Source organism: Phycomyces blakesleeanus (assembly GCF_001638985.1).
Source record: "Phycomyces blakesleeanus NRRL 1555(-) unplaced genomic scaffold PHYBLscaffold_37, whole genome shotgun sequence".
Lineage (NCBI taxonomy): Eukaryota > Fungi > Mucoromycota > Mucoromycetes > Mucorales > Phycomycetaceae > Phycomyces > Phycomyces blakesleeanus.
In genome coordinates, this window is record NW_017265167.1 from 298380 (window position 1) to 316933 (window position 18554).

General features: G+C 33.8%; 5 protein-coding genes across 5 annotated transcripts; 3 read left to right on the top strand and 2 right to left on the bottom strand.

Annotated features, from left to right (window-relative positions):
• Positions 1 to 337: 337 nt before the first annotated feature.
• On the top strand, positions 338 to 2186 carry PHYBLDRAFT_152648 (hypothetical protein; the record flags this gene model as incomplete). Its single annotated transcript, XM_018432970.1, has 9 exons — positions 338 to 560; positions 672 to 747; positions 813 to 883; positions 997 to 1108; positions 1275 to 1308; positions 1418 to 1503; positions 1618 to 1662; positions 1830 to 1983; positions 2076 to 2186. The coding sequence occupies 9 exons, from the start codon at positions 338 to 340 to the stop codon at positions 2184 to 2186; spliced, it is 912 nt and encodes a 303-aa protein (XP_018284363.1).
• Positions 2187 to 3664: 1478 nt separating this feature from the next.
• Positions 3665 to 5428, bottom strand: Gpb4 (G protein beta subunit; the record flags this gene model as incomplete). The annotated part of the gene is made up of 4 exons (XM_018443534.1): positions 5108 to 5428; positions 4493 to 4973; positions 3867 to 4311; positions 3665 to 3676 (listed from the first exon to the last, which is right to left on the bottom strand). Exons 1-4 carry the CDS (start codon positions 5208 to 5210, stop codon positions 3665 to 3667), a joined length of 1041 nt encoding a protein of 346 aa, XP_018284364.1. The 5' UTR covers positions 5211 to 5428.
• A 6707-nt stretch (positions 5429 to 12135) lies between these two features.
• PHYBLDRAFT_152651 (hypothetical protein) lies at positions 12136 to 13206 on the top strand (the record flags this gene model as incomplete). The annotated part of the gene is made up of 1 exon (XM_018432971.1): positions 12136 to 13206. The coding sequence occupies one exon, from the start codon at positions 12136 to 12138 to the stop codon at positions 13204 to 13206; it is 1071 nt and encodes a 356-aa protein (XP_018284365.1).
• A 606-nt stretch (positions 13207 to 13812) lies between these two features.
• Positions 13813 to 16439, top strand: PHYBLDRAFT_71085 (hypothetical protein; the record flags this gene model as incomplete). Its single annotated transcript, XM_018442407.1, has 9 exons — positions 13813 to 14312; positions 14385 to 14542; positions 14605 to 14651; positions 14745 to 14868; positions 15118 to 15590; positions 15805 to 15948; positions 16066 to 16174; positions 16277 to 16283; positions 16391 to 16439. 9 exons carry the CDS (start codon positions 13813 to 13815, stop codon positions 16437 to 16439), a joined length of 1611 nt encoding a protein of 536 aa, XP_018284366.1.
• A 225-nt stretch (positions 16440 to 16664) lies between these two features.
• Positions 16665 to 18084, bottom strand: PHYBLDRAFT_71084 (hypothetical protein; the record flags this gene model as incomplete). The annotated part of the gene is made up of 7 exons (XM_018442406.1): positions 16665 to 16783; positions 16880 to 16918; positions 17074 to 17188; positions 17278 to 17358; positions 17428 to 17533; positions 17691 to 17848; positions 17923 to 18084. 7 exons carry the CDS (start codon positions 18082 to 18084, stop codon positions 16665 to 16667), a joined length of 780 nt encoding a protein of 259 aa, XP_018284367.1.
• Positions 18085 to 18554: the final 470 nt, after the last annotated feature.

Below are 18554 nucleotides of genomic sequence, written 5' to 3' on the forward strand. Positions count from 1 at the left end.
CACAAACAAGAGTCTCTATTTGCTTGTCCTCGTGACACTGTAAGAATCTGATTATTGTTTTTATTTTTTATTTTGTATTTGTATTTTTATGCAACACCAAAAGACTTGTGTATGTATGTATATACAGTGTGTATAGTCTGTTTGCGTGTTTTGAGCTACATTATCAGTACTAGTGTTTGATTGACATACAATACCAATAAGCAGCAATAGCAACAGCAACCAAGAAAAAAAAAAGAAGAAGCAAAATAATCTCGTCTTTTTTTTTGGAGGGGTTTCTTTTATATATATATATATATAAATATAAAAATATAATTCTTATTTTCAGTCAAAACTTGTCATGGATCGTAAATCTCGAACATCAAGATCAGCCACACTAGAAGAAGCTAATGAGGAGTTCAATCTATGGAAAGAAATCTGCACATCTCTAGTGAAACTAGAAGACATTCAAAAGGATGCAGATGTAGCTCTTACAAATATCAACAAATGCCATCTCTCATTGAACTTTGACGAAGGCAAGTTTGATATATTTCTTCTTCTTCTTATTTGGCTTATGATTATTAGTATTATTATTGCTATTCAATTAAATTGCAATATATTATATACTATTGTATTAATATATACATATACATATATATGTACATGTATATATACTTCCTTATGCTTCTTTTTAGGTATTGCATTTACAGTAGCACAAAGACTCAAAGAATATTATCACAGTGGTATCAACCTCACAACTACTGAGATCAAGTAAGCTACTAAAATCACAAATATGTGTAATTTGACCTTGTGTGTATATGGATATGGATATACAGGACAATCAAGGATATCATTGAAAAGATTACAGTATTGATTGGTTTACGAGATGCTTCTGAATATGTCAATGGTAAGGAATCTAATATATCTACCTCTATATCTACACGCATACATTTATATATGTGTGTGTGTGTTTTATATATTCAATTTACTGATCTATTCTTATCATTATTTTATGAATAGTTTTTGATCCAAAGAGAAGAAAACGAAAAGTAGAACCAGATGAGCTCAAGGTGAGCAATCCAGCTTCGAAATCCAGCTTGCCAACCGCAGGACCGACCAAAAAGACAAAAATGTAAAAAAAAAAATCAAAAAAAATCCTTATTTATTAGACTTGATAATATTCATATTATAATTATTGGGAACAAGAAGAGAAAACAACAACAAAAACAATATTCACCATGATATTGTTAGACTATTTCTTGTTAACCTTTTCTTCTTCTTGTCTTTAACATACTTAGGAGTACGAATGGCATCTTTCCTCCTGGTACATCTGTAAGAAATATAGATATATAAGAATTATACTATTGTTACAATCAGCCTCTTCTCTTTTCTGTTCTCTTCTTGTTTTAGCTTGGATCTAATTTATCACATTTTTTTGTAGGTAGCTGCACGACAAATGCAGCAAAAAGGAAAAGCGGAAGAATGGATACTTGCAGTAGTAATTGCTTACATTCCAGACAAGGGCAGGTAAGAAAATGATATTTATAATAATTTACACATACATATATACACATGTGCATGTACAGAATTAAATACTATATATTGGTTTCATTTTGTTTAATTATCAACTTTAATATTCAGATATCACGTTGAAGACGTAGATCAAGAAGAGAATGGCGCCAAACCGTATGTATCGATACAAAAACTAACCACACAATATATAGAGTAGCGAAGAACAGAAATTAGCTTATCATTTTTTCTGATATTTATGATCGTATTCTATCATGTCTTTTTCTTACTTATTGTTATTAAAACAACAACAAAAATGTGTGCTTGTATGTATGTTTATCTAGGCGGTATATGCTTGCTCCTCGACACATTATTCCAGTACCTGAAGGGTCCGAAGTACATGACTTGGCTGAGCTGAATACAGGAAAAGATGTATTGGCTCTTTATCCGGGTACGACGTGCTTTTATCGAGCAAGCGTGATTGCACCTCCAAGCAAGGTAAAATTAAAAAATATCAAAAACATATATATATATTCAGTTTATGTCTATTTCTTTGGGGATTATTGAACTAATTATTTTTGGGACTTTAGAACAAAGAGGTTGGTCGTCAAGGAAATTACAAAGTCCAATTTGAAGATGACAATGATGAGTTCAAGTACGTGATGCCTGAACATGTACTTGAATTCCCAAAAACCAAATAATACCAATAATACACGCATATTTTAATCACAATACACACAATACATACAGACTCATATCGATAGTCATTATACTTTCCTTAAGGTCATGACAAATCAAATAGTACAATTTCTTTAATTTTATAATAATTTTTACTACTTTCCCTTAACAGCTCATATTTGAAGGCATATCAATATAAAAGATACATTTTTTTTTAGAAAACGAAAAAGTAAATTTATTTATTAAAAGTGATAATAATCAGTAACAATGTTTGCTCCTCCATGAATCCACCCTTCTTAATTTGGTTTATTTAATTAGGTATTAGATATGGAATGCCTTTTTTTTTTCGCAAGCTTCAGCCAGAAGTATCATTCGATTCCACATATATAACAGTTGTCTAGATTCTTAAGTCTTATTGGAGCTCGAAATGTTTGTCTTTGACTTTCTAGTCATATATCCTCCCACAATATTCTTTATTATGGTAAATGTTTTATAATGGCTTGGGACTGTATATGTGTATGTGCAAGGGTAATATGCTCATTGAAGACCTTTAAAAAAAACACACTTGACCAGTATGCATACATGTACTTGACGGGAAGAAATGCTTTTCTATTTCTGGGAGCTCTCGATGAAAATGGCTCATAAAGTAGATATTGATATATGTTCTTTAATATTATTATTTTTTCTCAAGAAATATATACTTTTGTATTGACATGTTTTCAGACATGAGGTATCAGGGGGAAATAGTAGAGTTATGATAAAAGTTAAATAATGTGTAGTATGTTTGGGTCTGTATATATTGTATGTATACGAAACGTAAATGTATTTATTTAATTTGATCGATTTTGTGAATTTGATGTTCTGACACTTGGGCCAATAGACGCATAAATTTGTCCAGTTGCAAACATGTATAGGATAGACAACACAGGGAATAATACAAACATAGACTGTGTATCATAAAGACTTGTACTATTGGCTACTCGTCTTCTTCTTCTTCTTTTTATCTCTCTCACTGTTTTCTTCTCTCTTTCTTTCTTTGCTTGGTTACAAGCGCAGAGCATTAAGGACCTGCCTTTTTTTTGCTACAAAAAATGCCAGTTGTATTTCTACGTGCACACCTTACAACTTTTAAACTGTGCATTAAAGAAAGGGAAGGAAAATAAAATAAAAGAAAAAGAAACGGGAAAATCGATAAAGCATAGAATATAGGTGTACACACATAGGGGAATATAAAAGAAAGAGAAAGGGGGGGGGTAATTGGGGAGAAAGAAGAAGAAGAAAATGATGAAGAGGAAGATGTAGAGAGAATAAAGGTAATAAAAGTAATAGGAATAATAATAATAATAATAATAATAAATATAGTTATAATAGTAATAGTAATAGAATGGGGAAGAAAATAGGGTAAATAGGCAGACAGGCAGGCAGGGAGGCAAGATAAGATAAAGAAAAGGTACACAGACAGACACATAGACAGCTTTACTTGCTTACAGTGTAGTAAAGATTAAGACCAAATCTACAACAAAGCCAAACAGATAATGGTAAGTACAACATTATATTATATACACATTTATATTGTAAGTTACATAACATAGAATATAATAAGAAAGATAGAGAGAAGCACATTTTAAAGTTCTATCTTTTACCCCTACCCCTTATTTTTACTTTATTTTATTTTTCCCTCTCCTTCTTATTCTTCTTCTTACCTTTAGTGTTTGGTCCCAGCTGCCTGTACATGCTGCCATTCCATCGTTTGAAATGCCTAGACAAGAAAGCCGGCTCTCATGTCCGCTCAAGATTCCCACACGTTCACATCTGAGTGTATCCCAAATGTGACAGGCGTAATTATCATAACCAGCAAAGAGCAGTCGTCCAGAGCGGGAAAAGGCAACAGAGGTTATGCCGCAGAGGATGTCGGGGTGAGTATAGATGGCCAGTTCATGATCTGCTCTCAGATCAAACATTCGACACGTTGCATCATCTGATCCGGTACCAATGGCATTTCCATTCGGGAAAAACTGGACAGCATTAATATCTGACTCATGTCCAGTAAAAGTCTGAACACATCGTCTGGATCGAATGTCCCATATCTTTGCAGTGGCATCACAGGCAGCTGATACAAAGATGGCAGGATTCGACGAAATTGAAAGACTACACAACAACAACAATAATAATAATAATATACATATTCTTGGGTGAGAAAAAAAACAAAAAAAAAAAAAAACAAAAAACACCAAGAATTTGTATTTTACCAATTCCCAAAGAAGAAACAAAACACACGCAGAGAGAGATATATAGATATGAATAGAAAGAGAAAAAGAGAAAAACTTACTGCATTACATCACTCGAATGGTCTGTAAAGCTTGCAATCTGCTGACATGCGTGAATGTCCCACAAGGCACAGGTGGAATCTCCACTTGACGTCAGAATCTGGCTGTCGTCGATGAACCGACAGCAACTGAGATAACCTGTGTGAACACTGAGCTCTCTCACAGGTCGTGTGGGTCCTTCGCGGGTCTTGAGGTTGTAGATTGAACAGACGTTATCAAGTCCACCCGACGCCACAAAGTTTCCCGAGGGACTGTAGGCACATGTCATGACCCAGGAAGACTGGAGAGGGACGACGTAGACTTTGTTGGATGTGTAGGCATCCCACACCAACAACTTTCCGTCCTGAGAAGCCGAGACCAAGTGTCTGTTATCGGCTGACCAATGCATGGCATAAATCTTTGCCAAATGGCCAGTTAATGTGCGCCGTACTTTTAGGACAGTACGTCCAATAGGTTTGATCTGTTTCTCGGCCAATTGTTGTACTGTAATTGTAGATATGGGTTGGTTGGTTGTTTTTATTTATTTATTTCTTTCTTTCTTTTATATATTATATATGTTTATTTGTATGCATGTATGTATGTATGTATATATATCTTCTTTTTTATTTGTGCCTTACAAGAGGTATCAACCATGGCTTCTTGTCGTTGTTTAATCTTTGCTTTCAAGGACTCGGCCTCGCGTCTTGCAAGGGCCGTACGTTCGGCAATGTCAGAGGTCATTGTAATGAGATGAATGTAAGAAACTTTTTTTTATTGCTCTATATTCTGTATAATGTATATATATGTATATATATATATATTTATATTTATATATTTAATAAATTAAATATATATTTATATGTTTATTTAAAAATAAAAATAAAAAGATATTAAGGGAAGTTCATGCGTCAAGCAAGAACAGAGACCAAGTGTGAAAGTGAAGGGTAAACAAAAAAAGGTGTGGCAGAGGAACATTGTCCATCGTCGAACAAGAGAAAATACTGGCTTCTGAAATTTTCAATCGTCGTCCCTGTACCACCATTAAAGGAGACCCGTTCTGGTACTCTTTCATGGATCCACTCACTCATTGGACTTGTAATGACTTTTTTTTTTAGGTCTCCAGAGTCCACGGTATGACAGGCACAATCATTTTTTTTTACTACTTTGTCTTTTTACTATTTTACCCTTTTACTATTTTGCCGTTTTACCCCTTTTACTTAGCATGTCTATATCTTTACGAGATTGTATTTTCTTGAAATATTGCCTATCATACATATACATATTAGTCGCAAGATCTTGATCTACTTTACAATAGGATAGATGTTTTTTTTTAAAGCTGATGTGTATAATGTAACACTAACTGCCATGAACATGAAAATCTTTCAGATCAATCTGCCCAGTTAAGTCAATCTAATCCCACGCAGAGGCACAGAGAAACCAAATGGTCCTTTTTTTTTTACGATTCAGAATGTTGAATTGAATTTATACTCAGCCATTTCCTCATGGAAAGCGAATGCATTGTCATGGCAACTAAAAAGCTTATTGTTAGTATTAGTATTAGTATCCTTTTTTTTCATTTATTGATATTGATATCATTATCACCGTGTTAATTATTATCTTTTATCTTGAATATTTATAATGACAATGATATTTCCACAGCAACATTTTAACTATATTTTCACATTCAAAAATAAACTAAAAGTATATTATTATCTATATAAAGAAGGTTTGTTCTATATATACTTGTAGTCTGATTGCATTCTACACTCATGTATAATATATATATAGGTGACCAGACGGAACTTAATTTTTATACGTATATATTTTATATTCTTTATTTTATATAATGATTACCTCTTATTTTATTTTATTTATGACAGTGGTTTGCTTATCAATGATGTTTGATTTTTTTTATTGCTTTTAACTATCTCCACACTAAAATGCATTTTAGAATAAAACCCAAATTTTGGGTAAAGGCAATATAAGAACTCTTTATTTCTTTCTTTTTTTTAATAACAATAGTAGTTGCACACCTTATGCCATTATGATGCCGCGAGAAACAATAATGATAATTAAAGTATCGCACTTTCTTAAGAAGAAGAAGAAAAAGACGGTGTCGTATGTTTTTAGAAGTGTCACACAATCGAGAAAATGAGGGAGAGAGGGAGAAAACAAAAGTGGCACATCTAGAGAAGATATATAAATGTGTATACAAAGGAGTGTATTTTTCTTTCATAAAATAAAAATAAGCAATTATGCTTTTTTTTTAAAAAAAAAAAGTTTTTTTTATTATAATTGTTCAAACAGTCATTTAAATATGGTTCAAAATAAAACGATAAAGGTTGCTTTTGTATAATCTGATTCTAGGTTTCAGTGATACAGACTTACAACGGTTCCTTCTCAAAAAGCTCACATTCTTTAAGCTTATACGATATACAATGACTGCATAGTGGAAGAACAATCTTTGTCTATGTGGGTATTTATAAAGCTGACATGATTTCCTTTTGATCTCGTTTATTGAATAAACCCTATGCTACAAGTTCTTTTATATTTACCTTTGTTTCAAATTGTCAAGCCTATGGTGCATAACCAAAAAAAAATCAGTGCTGTGTAAAGATACTTTTATTATTTTTATTTGAGACAGCCACTTTAAATGTGACATGTAAGAGAGAGAGAGGGGGGGAGTGACAGAGTGACAAAAAAAAAGTAAATCGGCTTACAACAATGATATTGATAAAAATGTAGCATAAAAAAACATGGTTAACAAGGACAAAATTATCACACCCATCGATCACAATACAAATTCTAAAGATGCTCCATAACATTGTCTGTAATACGTTCGTTACACGTTGCCAGATTTTTCTTTTTTTATAACCGGAAATTTCAGCGAGTGAATTGAAATTAAGTTTAGTACCAAGGACTAAAAGGAGAAAAGAAAGAAAGAAAAAAAAGAGTCTCCCGTGCTGTACCGATCGACGCTAATTTTTCCGGTCAGATTTGTAGGCGTACCGTAAACCTTGACTACGTGGTGCATTTCAAAAATATCAATAACAACAATAAAAAAAAAGTAACAACCATGGTTGTTATCATCAGATCATCACCAAATTATTTGTGCATTGTATGTAACGATAAAAAAGTAATCAAATCTCCAAAGCCAGAAACCAATTGTTGCTAAGAGGACAGCGATGTTGGTATCCTATAAGTTTTTCTTTCTTCTTTTTATTCTCTTTATTTGGTATTCATTGATGAACTTTAACATAAAGCACTAAAGTCGTGTAAGTTACAGGGCTGCGCATGATTTCTAATAATTGCTTTTAATTCTGTGTTATGAGAATTTTTTTTATTGACGTCAATATGTGTAGCTGCAGCTGTTTCAGAACTAATATTAGGAGGATTCTTCGGGTCCCAAGTTGGCAGACATGGTAACCAAAACATCCATACTCTTGCTTCCCATCTTGAGTTTTTTTCTTTCTCTATTTTTCTTTTAACCATCCCCATATGCTTCTTTGAAAATTCCCACGGATACTAAGAGGGAGATATTGAGTTGTGGGAAGTCACAACTTATTGCTATAATGGTTAAAAGCGGATAATATGGGCTTACAAAAGAAAAAGTCAAATGTTTAACATTTCTGGCCGATTAAGCAATAGGTTGTAATTTTTCCTTAACATCCTCTCTAATATCCTATTAAATGAATTGTATTGTATTGGCACTGGCTTTATGACTATCATAAGTGCAATTTATTTGTCGTTAATTAGTGTCTCTTTTTTTTTTGGAAATTTGAAAGCGACGTGAAGAAGAGAGAGAGAGAGAGAGAAGGTCACAGACAACATATATATATAGAAAAGCAATGCTCATATACTCCAAAAAGCTTCTTTTGTGAAGTTCATGTTAATTAGTGTATTTTATGCAGTAAGTCCATACTGAAAAGTTCTCGTGCAGCTTACTTGAGAAGCATTAACGAATTGGTATTTGTCGTGTTAGTAATATTGTATTATTTGTTTAAATCATACATATTGTTCAGTATAAAGCCGAATGGACAGATCAATAAAAAGTAGATATGAATTGGTTTTGAAGTGTATTTATCAGTCATATTTCTTTATATAATGATTTCCACCCAGAAAAAAAGGGCCACAAACCACAGCTGCATAGCATAAGGCGATTCAGATAACATGGAAAAAAATTAGTATGAAGGCATCCCTGCTATATTGTTTTCTTCTATAGACACCATATTGTTGTGCCTTGAGTGAATACATGCAAAGTAAGATGCAGATTGTTATAGCTATGTTTATGGTGATACAGATGAAGAAGAAAAAATATTTATAAGTTGAAGCTCATATAAAATATATACACACACAGTTTTTGGTGGGTTGTAATGTTATTGGGACTGTTCAATCGAATACTCTAATGAAACACCATCTCAGTTTTGACAAAGATCTATACCAAGAAAAGCGTTTTATATTCCGATATAATCAGTTTTTCTTTTGGTCGTTGTATAACCATTAAGTTTGGTATTATTATATTTTAGAAACAAATGGACTTATTAAAGTTTAAGGTACATAAGACTCCTCATGTAAAGCACAGTTAGGAAAGTGTATAACTTTAGGTAAGAAGCATGCTAAAGTGCATATTTGGTGGTTTTAAATCGCTAGGCACATAGCATAAGATAAAAATGGGAAAAAAGAGGGAAAAAAGAGGGAAGAATAGAATGGGTGTTAATTTGGAATATAGATTAATCGGAAAGAAATTATAGTCGAACTTCATGTAACAATGTACAAGATTTAAGAGTAACTAGAGCCAAAAGAAAGAAAAAACGATATTGAAAAGTTGCTGTTGAATGAAGCAGTACTTTATTAAGACACAAGACTTGGGAGTAAAGTTATTCTGTCAGTACTGATTCCCATTACATCTTCAGGGCTTATATGACTAACTCGACTTTGAAGGATCTGGATATCAGATTCAGTCATTGATCCAATTGCCATGTTATTTAATGCTACTGCAAATGGGACATCACATCTTTGTCGCATTATCTCCTTTAGCTTATGCACTTTGAAAAGCTTCCAAATTTCGTATCCAAATAATGATACAAACGAATTTGAAGTTCTTCCATGTTCTGTCTATAGAGTGGAGTGCCACCAACTGGTGGAAGTTACAGGAAGTCACCAAATACAATAACTGAATTTCCACCAAAAGGAACAAATCGATCAAGTATGTCTCATAGTTTTCGATCTACCCATCCGAACAGTGTTTCTCCTACCATACTTATTTCGCCAATAATGATTACTTTCAGGCCTGCAAGTGCGGCACCCGTTGAATGTGAGACATCTGATGAGAGTGGGGAAATATCTCCTCTCCAAATTTGTGCTACAGGGAGCCGATACGTTGAAAGCAGCCTTTCCTGTGAGAGCACGCAGCAGTACTGATGGTGTATTCATATCCCTTTTTCTCGTCTTGTCAAACTCGCGCACAAGACTTTGATAAAGTGCTTTTATCAGTAAACCTTTTCTTGTACCGGCTTCTCCTGTTAAGAAATAATAGAAAGGTGCATGGTGTTGTACTGATGTAGAGGAGCTGGACTGATGTGCAAGTACAGGAGTCGTTGCTGTCACTAATATGATTTATAACGTGGTACAGATACTGTTTCTGCTGCAAGTTCAACGTTGATAAAAGGGCTTGATATTCAGAATTGCTTAGCCACTTTGGAATTCTGACTCGTTCAAGATAGGTCAATTGGTTGTTATGTGTAGAAGTATTTGGATTAAGTTCATCTGTTAGGTATGTTGTTTTATAATAGTGACCTTATTCACTATCATAGACATCCAAAGTATAACTTCCAAAATCATCGTCTAGGAAATACAGGGCCATGACATCTGTATTCTCTCCAGGTACATCATCTCTTTCTGCATTCATATTACTGCGTTCAAGGGAAACCATTTCGAGATACCCATTTTGTACATCATCATCAAATTGGCTAGCTTGTCGTCATAATCAACATTATGTTCATTTATCTCATCAGCATTGGTTACAGTAGTGGTATTCGAATTAGCTGTACTTGATGGAGGTCTTTTTTTTTTGGAAAATTTGAAATATGGAGCCAATTGAGCTAAAGTAAAGTTTTCCAATTCTTGTGGTCTGCAGGCATAATGATCAATCAGTCCTGCTTCAAAGCAGTTTGTAAAATTTGGATCCATTGCTACAAGTTCAGATTGCTTCTGTAAGATATGAAAGCTGATTTTCGGGCCCGATTTTTGGTATAGATCTTGTTACTGTACTTGTTTCTGACATTCCGACTCGTAGTAAGTTGTATATTAGTCCTTGAGTAGATATATCGCTGGTATTGTAATAGGTCCCAGAAAGTGATCTCATCAATATCAAAAAGCGTTGAACTGATATCTTCTTCATGGTCGTTATAAATCTCTTTGAGAGTCTTGTTAATCCATTTATCTGCCTTGCTTGTGTAATAGACAGCATATTTGCAACATTCATATTGGCTAATAATAATCCGGATGTCTATATTTGCCCTGAGAATGTTGAATGTTTTCTGATTGTAATTGTTCATCTTGATTTCATTTGGTTTTCGCTGGAGCATGACTTTATTCATCTTTAGAGTACTACGAGCTAATGATGGGTGCTAATCAGTCATTGTAAGATTAATAGTTAATAAAAACTCGGCGAACCTCATGGGGGACATTTGATCTTCATAGTTATTAAAGATATGTTCTTTATGTGAAATATTATGCTTGAGTAAAGAAGGTCAGGGACAACATGGGGCAAGCTCGGGATTGGTCAAATAGATAAAGTTTAAACCCAACGTTGGGATCGAGCATCAAATTAAAAAAAAAAAATTAGAGCAAATTGTAGTTTCAAGAAAGTCATGCGAAGTATATTTCTTTCTATCTAGGAAAATAAATACATATTATATATATATATATATGAGTAATTATTTTCTTTATAATAAAAGATAATCTAAGCCCACTTAAAAGAGAGACACCTCCAAACGCCTTGATCTACTAACCTTTTGGCGTTCTATACTGCGGGTAAACAAGAGTTCCGATTTGCCCTTTTTTTTCAGATATTCCATTAAACCAACAATTTAATATGTTTTTTTTTAAAGAAAAAAGAAAAAATATATGAGGCGTGGATGCTTGATTATATAAAAATTAGATAAAAACACATATGTGCTTACATGAATTTTACTTTTATTATGACTTTCAAGCGGTATAGATCATATAATATCTACATTAAACTTGTATTCTATTTTACATTGGCACTGTACCTCTATATGTATCCTCGACACTTTTGTATCAAATCCTGGGTTGATTATAATACTGCCTCTTTTTTTTTGTTTGTTTGTTTGAGCCAGATCTAATGAAGTTCGATTTTCTATGTGGCTACTCTCAGTTTTGAGATCTTAAAGGGGTTCCTTACCGTTATTACTGTATATCAATGAATTAATGAATAGATGGGTTAATGAACGAATGTGGTAAATTTGGAGTATTTCATTTTCCGACTCCAAAGTCTTATTTATTCACTTTTTACTCTCTGGGTATGTCACTTTTGCGTTGGACTGACTATTTCATTTCATATTTATTTTTATTTTTATTTTTATTTTTATTTTTATTTTATTTTATTTTTTTTTAAAAAAAAAAAACTATACTATACTATACCATGGCATCTCGATTTATTCCGAGGTCTTCATTTCCTTATGATCGTGTGATCAACTGGTTTCCTGGTCATATGGCAAAGGGTCTTCGCATGATCTCTGAAAAACTCAATTCAGTTGATCTTATTGTCGAGGTCCGCGATGCCAGAATTCCTCTTTCTTCTGTCAATCCAAACTTTGAAAAGGTTGTTGGTCGCAAACCTCGGTTGATCGTCTACAACAAACATGATCTTGCACACCCAGACACCAAAGATATTATCACAAAAGCGTTTGCACGCAATGCTCCTCACACCCCTGTCATTTTCACAAGCTGTCTTAAAGACATGAACATTCGTGCGATTCTCAATCAGGCTGCACTCTTGGCAGATCCCATTCCACAGGTCACCTTGATGATCGTGGGCATGCCAAATGTCGGCAAGTCTTCGCTGATCAATTCCTTGCGACGGGTGGGTGTAGGTAAAGGTAAGGCTGCCCAGACAGGGGCACAGCCTGGTGTGACGCGCACGTTGGTTGGCACAGTCAAGGTTCTCGAGGATCCAACTGTGTATCTGATCGACACTCCGGGTGTTATGGTACCACACATTGCTGATCCTGTCCGGAGTCTAAAGGTTGCCCTGACTGGTGGAATTCGTGATCATCTTTCGGACGAACAGATTATGGCTGATTATCTATTATATCGTCTGAATGAGAAGGAAGCACATGGATACTCGACTTGGTTCAGATTGCCAGATGAACAGCCGACCAACAGTGTGGATGTCCTACTGGAGTCTGTTGCCAAACGTATTGGTGCAGTTGTCAAGGGAGGCGAGTATGAGCACACGATGGCAGCTAAGTTCTTTTTAAAGCATTACCGGACGGGAAAGCTGGGGCAGTTTACACTGGATGATATCAGCCCTGAAGGATTAGAGACTTTCTTTGAACGAGTGAAGATGTATGGCAGTGAGGGAAAGACGGCAGATGATGGAGTTAGTCGACGTCAGGAAAAGAAGATGGCGAAACTGGCTGCACGAAAAGAGGCCCAGAGGATCTTTAAACTAGAAGGAGGTAGTAGACGCAATCCAGATTCGTTTGCTTAGTTTAGGCGGCTAGTTCAATCGAATTAGATTGGATTGGATTGGATTGGATTGGATTAGATGTGATGTGATTGTATCTTCTATATCTCTATCTGTATTGTGTATAATTGTATAATAGACCCTCTTTGAACCACAAAACAAGTACATTTGACAATGTGTAATAGTAGTATAGACTTTTACTTCTTTATTTTGTGGTTAGATGTTCCAAGTTTGATTTGCCTTGTACAAGAGAACATTACTCCCTCTAGATTCCAACAACAAGAAATATAGTCAGTTTGGGACAGTACTCATGTGTTTAAAAGGCCATAATAGAATATTTCCACAAAGCGTCTTTATCCCAATAGGAAAGCCTTCTGTCCTTGTCAGATTATATTGACCCTTTATTTAGTCCAACTTTGTCAAGCTATTGAAAGTGAATTATATATGGATATAAAAGTATATATTTATATTCTTTTATGCCCCTTGTTTTATTCAGACGCCATATTCATTTCCTTTCATTTCATTTATTCTTCTTACTCTTCTTCTTTTATATATAAATTAAAGGATATTGAATATTTTATCCTCTTCTTCTCTTTATTTATTTTTCCTCCCTTTCTTCTTTGATTTACAATGACCGGCGTATTTAAAGAACAGCCCAAAAAACACATCCAACAAAGCTTTCAAAAAGCATTTGACAATCTTTCTTTATCCGCCAGTACGATAATCAAGCGACGTACTTCAGATGGAGACCAGACCAGACAAACCGCAGAAGCTGCCCAGCGATTGTCCACAAAACCACTACCTCAGCTATCACATAGCCTCACTGCCACAAAACCTCATCCTAGTTTACCAGAACCATCAAAGTTTGGATATTGTCCTGAGATCTTGTCCGGTACAGATCACTACAGCCGCAGCCAAAAATATAACCCCAGTTACAATACCCTGCCTTTCAAACCTGACTCTTTAAGCTTCAAAAAGACTCGTCCGGGTTCCACGACTTCTCTACAATCCGAATATTCATACTCCTCTGACACTCACCCCTGGAGACTCGAAACCTTTGTGAATGGCGAGTTTAAAGAAAACTCCAAGGATGACGAATGTCGTAATTCTGCAATTGCAAGTGAAAAGAGGTAAAGAGAATATTTGTATTTCTTATTTGCATTAGTAATAGCTATAATTTATAATTAATTTTTTGCTTGTAGAGATATTTATGGATTCAAATTACCGACCCAATGGGTAAAGCAACAATACCTAGATCAATTTGATACCTATTATCAACCTATTCTTGACAGTCAAGAACAGCGGTGGAAGATTTACTTATCAGAGCAAAAGTCTGAGTGGCCACCACTTGATTCAAAACGTAAGTAAAATCAACAGAATATTGGTTGTTTAAAAAAAAAAATTCATGGTTAATTTTCCTAGTCAAAAGATATACTCGTAAAGGTATTCCAAATCATCTCAGAGGAAAGGTAATATAGTAATCGAGTGAATAAGAAGTAGAAATAAAGACTAGATCTTTGTTGAATTCATCATCTTAAATGTATAAACTAATACCAATATAGGCATGGTTTCATTACAGTGGAGCAAAAACAAAGATGGAAAATAATCCAATGTTATTTGATTCCTTGCTAAAGACAGCTATTTCAATGGGAGAGCACAACGAATACGCCGAAATTATCCATCGTGGTAAGGTTGAATACAAAACTTCATCTACATATGTATACCCCCTTAGTTTTCTTTATTTTATATCTTTTTTCCCTTTTTCTGTTGGGCTAGTTATTATTTTATAAAGAAGTTCGAGGCAAAGTAATGGCAATAAGTCCAACAAGTTACATGCGAACAATACACAAGCCCACGTGCTTTTATTCTTATATGGATATCTATATAATGTTTCTAAAATATAAAAAAACTATTATCATTATCATGTTAGAGTAGATCTACACCGTACATTTCCTGACAATCATCGGTTTCAATGTGCTGTGTCTAGTACGGATGGTTCGGCCGTCATGATGCCAGAAAGCAACCCTACCCTGATGGCCCTCGAGCGAGTCTTGTTGGCCTATAGTATCTATTCACCTCAGGTAGGATACTGTCAATCGCTCAACTATATTGTTGGCTTCTTCTTGCTGTTTCTGGAGACAGCATCGGAAGAAGAGGCGTTTTGGATGTTGGTTGTCACGGTACATGACTATTTCCCAGAAAATATGTATGATGTTACGATGGAAGGAGCCAATATTGATCAGACTGTCCTGATGCTCATGATATCCGAGCGACTTCCGGCCGTGTGGAATAAGATTGCAAACGGAAAGTCATTCTGGGAATGTGAGCAGGCTGACTGTCTACCACCTGTTACTCTGGTCACTGGTCATTGGTTTCTTACCTTGTTTATCAATATTCTTCCAGTCGAGGTGAGAATATATATATATATATATATATATATTAATTTCAAATAATAATAATATTAAGTAAAGCTATATGCAACAAGACGTCTTATTTATATTCTTATATTTCTTTTATAGACCGTACTTCGTATATGGGATTGTTTTTTTGTGCAAGTACTTTTCTTTCTCTATTAATTTTTATATGCGTTACTAAACAATAATAATGAATTATTTTAGTGAGGGCCACATCGTCATGTTCAAGGTTGCTTTGGCAATTTTCAAGCTCAATGAACACAACATAGGGGATCTTGAAGATCCTGTAGATGTCTTTAGGATTCTTCAAAATATGCCACGCCGTTTAATAGACTGTCACAGGCTGATGGAGGTAAATAATCAAATATAATTTATTTTATTTATTTTTTTAAAAAAAAGTATAAGTATAATTAATCTATAGTTGTTTTTTTTTGTAATTTTTTTTATATATATCTAATTATATAAATAGTATGTATTCAATCCCTCGAGTATTTCAGCAGACCTCTGTCCAAAAGATATTCAATCTAAACGAAGCCTATTTCGAGAACAGCGTAAACAAAGACGCGTTTCTGCCACTCGTAATAAACATGCATAATATATATAGCTTATATTTATATGCGTTGATTTACACAGTGTGTTTTTTTACATAATAATAATAATAATAATAATAATAATAATAGTACTAATGTATATGTATATAAATAAGTTTGAAAATATATATCACTTTTAATGTAAATCGCTTTTTTTTATATATTTTATATATTGTATTGTGTATATATTTGTGTTTTCAAAAGAAATAAGAAAAGAATCAATGGTGAGAGGACAAAATCAACTATGTTGTGAATATATATAAAAGAATAGTATGGCTTTAAGATAGATAGAGAGATAAAGATAAAGAAGGAAGGATCAATAAGGGTATCACGGTAAATATTTGGTTTTCTCTTTTGTTCTTTAAAGAAATAAAAAATGAATGGACGAACCAATGAACGAATGAATGAAAAAGAAGAAGAAAAAGGGCATCTTGGTCCTTTACTCTTCTTCTTCTTCTTCTTCTTGTTCGGTTAAGATTTATGCGTGTTTGGTAAATGCCCCAGAAAACCTCTTTCGTAGCATCTTTACCATCAAGCCAAACCAGTACACATTAAGACCCATTGTAACGACATCAGCAACACCGTATACAATCCATACTACATATATAAAAAAAGGGAATTTAGAATCAATATATACATATATACATATGCAAGATTGAACGATTAAAAATATGTATTCAAAATTAAACTTACGTCTTAACGGAACACGATCTCTTACGGCATAAATATCCACTATGAAAAGGAAGCAGAATAAACAGCAAATGTTAAACAAAACAACTCACACAGCTATAAACTTCTCCTTTTCTTTCTTATTCATTCATTCTCCTTCTCTAGCTCTAACTCTCTTTCCTTTCGTTTCTATATATATATATATAAAGAACACTTACTCAAGAACTGGAAAGACATGTAGAATCCAAAGATGATACGTGCGCAAAAGAATGTAGTCAACAACACAATACCATTAACCAACTGAATCTTGCTCCCGGTCCAGCCGAGTTTATCCTAATATACAATTCAGTTCAGTTCAGTCCAATTCAATTCAATTCAATTCAATTCAATACACATGCCCATATATATAGATAAAATCTTACCATGAACCAGTTGAAGTTTAAAAAGATGGTGCTCAGCTCGTACATAAGAAAGATAGCGCCATAGTAATTGACAAATGGGTACTAATTCACATTTGGAATTAGTCAATAATAATAATACTAATGCTGTAGTAACTATGACAAAAGACTTACGAATGAAAAGATAAACACTGAGAACGATGCAATTCCGTGGACTACCATAGTAATTCCCTGATCTTTATAGAAATAAAGAGCTGTAAAGGTATCCCACAAAAAGTACCTAACAGAATGTATGTTTATATTTAATAAATATTTATATATACTTATTTAAAAAAAGACGCAAAAAACACAGAGCACAAAACACAAAGCACAGCACAGTACAACACAACAAATATATATATATACAATAAAGAAAGAAAGAAAGAAAATGTTCTTACCCACAAGACACCGAGTAGATGTCTGCTGCCCATGGTACATATCCAAATACTCGGTCACTCTTTAGTGTATCGTCTGCCATGATAAAAAAGGATCCAGTAACTACGATGAGACAATGTACTGTAGACACCACATGGACATGCCAGTTTGGACCATTGTACTGTGGGTAATTACAATAATATGAATATTTGATATCTGAATAAAATAATAATGTTTTGTAGGTAACCAACTTACTCCTTTAAAGAACTGGAAGGTCTTTGGGAACAAGACAGGTGAGATGAGACGAGAGATCTCATAGATGATAGTACAGATCACTGCTGACAGCAAGACAATTTGCCAATGATTCTTGAGTGTGGAGAGCGACAGGTAGTCACAAAGTGCATAAAAGTTATCCATCCCAAGCTTGTGGAATTTGTATACAGAACAAATGATATATATAGAGAGAAAAAAATTTATAAAATTATAACAAAAAAAAATAGTAAAGAAGAAGAAGAAGAAGAAGAGGTAGGTTAAAAAGAAGATGTTGAATATAATACAAGGTGCATTAGATAAAATAAAATTATCAAATACACCCATAAATACATATATAAATACCTTTTTTTTTTTTCCTTTTTTTTTTAATCGTCCCAAAAACGGAGATCAAAAGAATTTGCCTTGTGCTTGTGTGTGTTTTTTATATATTTATATATATATCTAACTCATTGCTTTCCCCAATGATAGGGGGCGAATGAAATATTGTGCTTAGACCACGGAGGGCCACGCAGAGTAAAAAAATATATATACAAATTTATATAAATACAATAATGATTTGTACATCATTCAAGAAAAAATAAATAATAAATATATATAGAGAGAGAGAGAGCGTG